This window comes from Arachis duranensis, chromosome 7, assembly GCF_000817695.3.
Source record: "Arachis duranensis cultivar V14167 chromosome 7, aradu.V14167.gnm2.J7QH, whole genome shotgun sequence".
In the NCBI taxonomy this organism is placed as follows: domain Eukaryota; kingdom Viridiplantae; phylum Streptophyta; class Magnoliopsida; order Fabales; family Fabaceae; genus Arachis; species Arachis duranensis.
Window position 1 is genome coordinate 56,522,794 of NC_029778.3, and position 3,879 is coordinate 56,526,672.

Here is a 3,879-nt window from a genome sequence, read left to right on the forward strand (position 1 = left end):
TCCACAGTCCTTTGGATCAAATCGAATTGGTCAGACTTAGTTCATCAATTTTTAGTTAAACTGATTAGTCCAATTATAAAATATGATTTCGTATCATATTGGACCTACCCGAAGCATAATCTAAATGAAAATGCCTCTGAATAAGAATAATAAAATCAAATTCGACAAATGTATTCTTTGGGTTGAGTTTTGGGCTAGTCCAAGTCTCACACCCCTACTATTAACAAAGAGGAAAACATACTTTCTACGTTTTTTTGTTTTTTTGTCTTTCTTTTTAAGCTTTTACTAAAAATGAAACTGAAGATGGGAAAATTAATCAATAATCACATCCTACTAAGTCTTTTACAAAAATTATTAGAGTCCAATTAAGGCAGCAGTCCAAAATTTTAAAATATTTTAAAGTGATTTCTTAATTCAAAATTAACTTAACTTCAGGCATGGCAGAACACCAGCTTCATATGCAGATTAGGAGACGGGAGAAGAAACATTTACTGACGCCAACAGAATAACCACATTGAGTTCATAAACCTTTGACCCTTAAGAATTCAAGATCACCCCACCATGAATTCTAAGGGCATCCTTCACAATCCCAACCAAAACCACCTACATTGTTGTCTTTTTATTTAGCATAGCAAGACAACCATCGCCATAAAAACAAAGCAGCATTTAAGTCTTTAACCATCAAATTAAGCATTATCACAACATAATAACCGCTGCCACAAAGACCTCAAACATCATCATGTCCTAAGATCGCCAAAAGCATTTTCTCGTAGTCTCCGGTGGTGTCCTTGGCGACGGCCTTATCAAGAGGGACGCTGCTCCTCCTCTGATACTCATCTGCTATTATTTTCAAGTCAATCTCGGCCCTGGTAGCCACCACTCTTGTAAGTGCCCCCTCATCGGTTCCACGTTTGTTGATGGCCAAACGAGCAGCCTTCTCGAAGTACCTCTCGCTACGGACCAAGCACTTGACAGTGGATCTCAGTAGAGCCAGGAACTCATCCTTTGGGTCAGCTTTCAGATCCTGCAACAATTTGGCTCATAAATTTCAATAAAAGAATTTAACAATAGGTATCAACTTTTCAGGGAAGAGAAGTTTAGAAATCATATTGATGATTTGGAAGTAATACGAGTTGTGTTATGTACCTTGTTGATATCTTTTCCAAATTCATCTTTATAGTGATTCAAAGTAGCATTTATCTGTGGTTTGCTCCTTGTGGCCAAAATCCTGATAAGTTCATCATCACTGTAAGCTTTCTTGGAAATTTTCTCATGCAGTAATTTTGCCTCAGTTTTTGCTAGAGTCAGGTTCACTTCATCCCCTTCGTAGCGATACGAACTAACCAAAGGCAGTAGGAGCTAGACAAACAAAAGTTAGTTAATTGTGACCTTCTGAAGTGACTTACAAATATAATGTGAACTTTTTCATCCATTATCAAAATAAATTTTAGTTCTTGTTGGAAAACATATGATTCCACATCTTAAGTTACTAGACATGAAGGAGTGCTAAAACATGCCCAGATTTATGCTTGCTGCCGGTGATTAAATTTGTTTAGTAAAATATTCATCAGTCTTGTGAGTAATCTGTTCCTAGAGAAAGTCAATTATTTTTATAATAGAAGGAAGCTCTCCAAAACATGTCTTGAAAACATGAGGTTTAAACGTCATTTGAGGCTGATCAATATTGCTAAATACCATTTGAGCAATTTTTAATTGGTGAATAAGTGATCAGTACATTGCTACTTAGCTATCTAACGGGAACCAAGAGACTAAATCACAAGTCAATTTTGGAAATACATGATAGTTGATCATTCCATCTTTCAGTACCTTAAAGCGTGATCTATTAACATAACAATTAACAAATGAAGATATCTAAGATGACCAAAAGAAATCAGAGCACTGCACAGTAAACAGGACCCAATAAACAATTAGAGAAATCAACTGCCAATGTCAATATACAACTTAACTAATCCATATAAGTACCACACGCTTCACATTAATGTATGTACAATGTTTTACAACGTACTCATAATTATGATCTAGAACTAGTAGCAGTACCTTACGGAACTCCCCAGTTGTGTGATGAGCAACATCCTCCTCGAGAGACTTCTTATAACGAGCATGATAAGCCTTCCTTGCGAAAAGCAATTGGTCAGAGGACCTGGTACAAGCTATTTCCATCAAAACCTGATTGCTTGAAGTCCATCTTTTGGTTGCTTCGTTCGCCAAAAACGCATCTCGCTCAGCAGGATCAAGTGTCCAAAGAAGTACCAGCCTCTGGAAGAATAATATTCAAAGTGAATCTCAGTTTCAAACAATATAATGTATATATTGTTCCTGTAGCCAAGTTTTGTTATCAGCTTTAATCATCAAACTTGTTACTTCCTCCATTCCCTTTTCCCTGTTAATGTAAAAATCTAGTAGATCTTTGGATTTGAACCTAGAACCAATGTAATTCAAGGCCAGACACATTGATCTAAGGATGTATCAAATTTTCATAGTAACAGACAAAAGGAAATGAAGTGAGTATTATTCATGCTCCCATGATCAGATTGATACCTCCTTGACCTGAGAACCCAGATATTAACTAAAAACTCTGTTCAAATTTCAATCAGCAAACAGACTTAATGAAACCAATTTCTTTTGCCATCTATATTGACACATCCTCAGTCAGATCTACCAGCAACACAAACCAAAAGATTAAAAACAAATGTCTCCATAATTCTATGGTACTGACCTCGAAGTCATTGCTGAGCTCCTTGTCCAAGGCTTTGAGGAGATCTTCTCCATAAGTCTCAAAATAAGTTTCTCGAATCAGCTTCCTCTGAGCAGCATTTCGATGACCCAAGATCGATATGATCAAATCCTCGTTAGTTCCCCATCCTGCAATTACATTTGATCAATTGCAACAATTCAACAGAAAACACATCAAATCATAGTTTGCTCAACTGATAAACCGAATAACAAGACTGCATTAAAAAAAATTAACACACAAACTGAATGATCTTTATAATAATCACATAAGATCAAACTACATAATGTTAAGTTGCTAAGACACAGATCACGTAGAAAAAACGAAGAAATCTCAAGAACTGCAGAGGATTCATTTTCAAGCATCCAAAATGGTAACAAATCCAATGAAACCTTTACAGTCATCACCACAGGTGCAACCATAGATCACCATAAACAAATTCAGCAAAAATTGAGGTCCACTCCAGTGAACCCTACTGTGTCTTAAAATCCACCAATAATTGATCTCAAATCAACACTATGATGAAGCCTTTCACAGGATCATCGGATTCATATATCAAATACTTAAATATAAACTGATCTAAGCATATATAAAATAAAAAAATGTTATGCGCACGCAAAAAATTAGCCACTAAATTGTGATGACTGATTAGAAGCCACAGTGAAGTTCACGAAGGATGGTGGTGTGAGAAGAAAAATTAGTGAAGAGTGAAACCCGCGAAGGCCTTGCGGAGCTGCTCGCAGTCATCGGCAACCGGAGGAACAGGTTGAGGAATTCTCAGAGTCGACATTGTTTCAGGGATCAGTAACGCGCTTCTTTCTTTCCTTCCTTCTTTCAATTCTCGGTGACACTCACTCTCAGCTCTCATGTCTACTTAAAGTCAAACGCAGCTGTCCCACATAAAACGTGCCTTGGATCTAACCATTACACGCATCTACACGTAGCATGCAATCATGATTTTCTCGATCGGTTTTCCTTTTTGTCAGGAAATTTTAAAAATATATATTTATGAAATAATAAAAAAATATCCTTGTCTAGATTCAATGCAGTACATCCACGATGGCAAGCAGATCATGGGTGGATGCCTTGATGGAATCATGGTCCATCGAAGTCACAGTAACATGAAA

At 36.7% G+C, this 3,879-nt stretch overlaps 1 protein-coding gene across 1 annotated transcript; it reads right to left on the bottom strand.

The window, feature by feature from the left end:
• Window positions 1-465: 465 nt before the first annotated feature.
• LOC107459113 (annexin Gh1) lies at window positions 466-3,661 on the bottom strand. The gene is made up of 5 exons (XM_016077322.3): window positions 3,467-3,661; window positions 2,738-2,883; window positions 2,059-2,277; window positions 1,147-1,359; window positions 466-1,024 (listed from the first exon to the last, which is right to left on the bottom strand). Exons 1-5 carry the CDS (start codon window positions 3,618-3,620, stop codon window positions 728-730), a joined length of 1,029 nt encoding a protein of 342 aa, XP_015932808.1. The 5' UTR covers window positions 3,621-3,661; the 3' UTR covers window positions 466-727.
• Window positions 3,662-3,879: the final 218 nt, after the last annotated feature.

Coding starts and splice junctions, on each gene's coding strand:
- LOC107459113 (XM_016077322.3), bottom strand. CDS start 3,620: ATGAGAGCTGAGAGTGAGTGTCACCGAGAATTGAAAGAAGGAAGGAAA. Junction 1,360..2,058: donor CAACTGGGGAGTTCCGTAAG/GTACTGCTACTA, acceptor TTGTTTGTCTAG/CTCCTACTGCCTTTGGTTAG. Junction 1,025..1,146: donor TTGGAAAAGATATCAACAAG/GTACATAACACA, acceptor AAATTGTTGCAG/GATCTGAAAGCTGACCCAAA.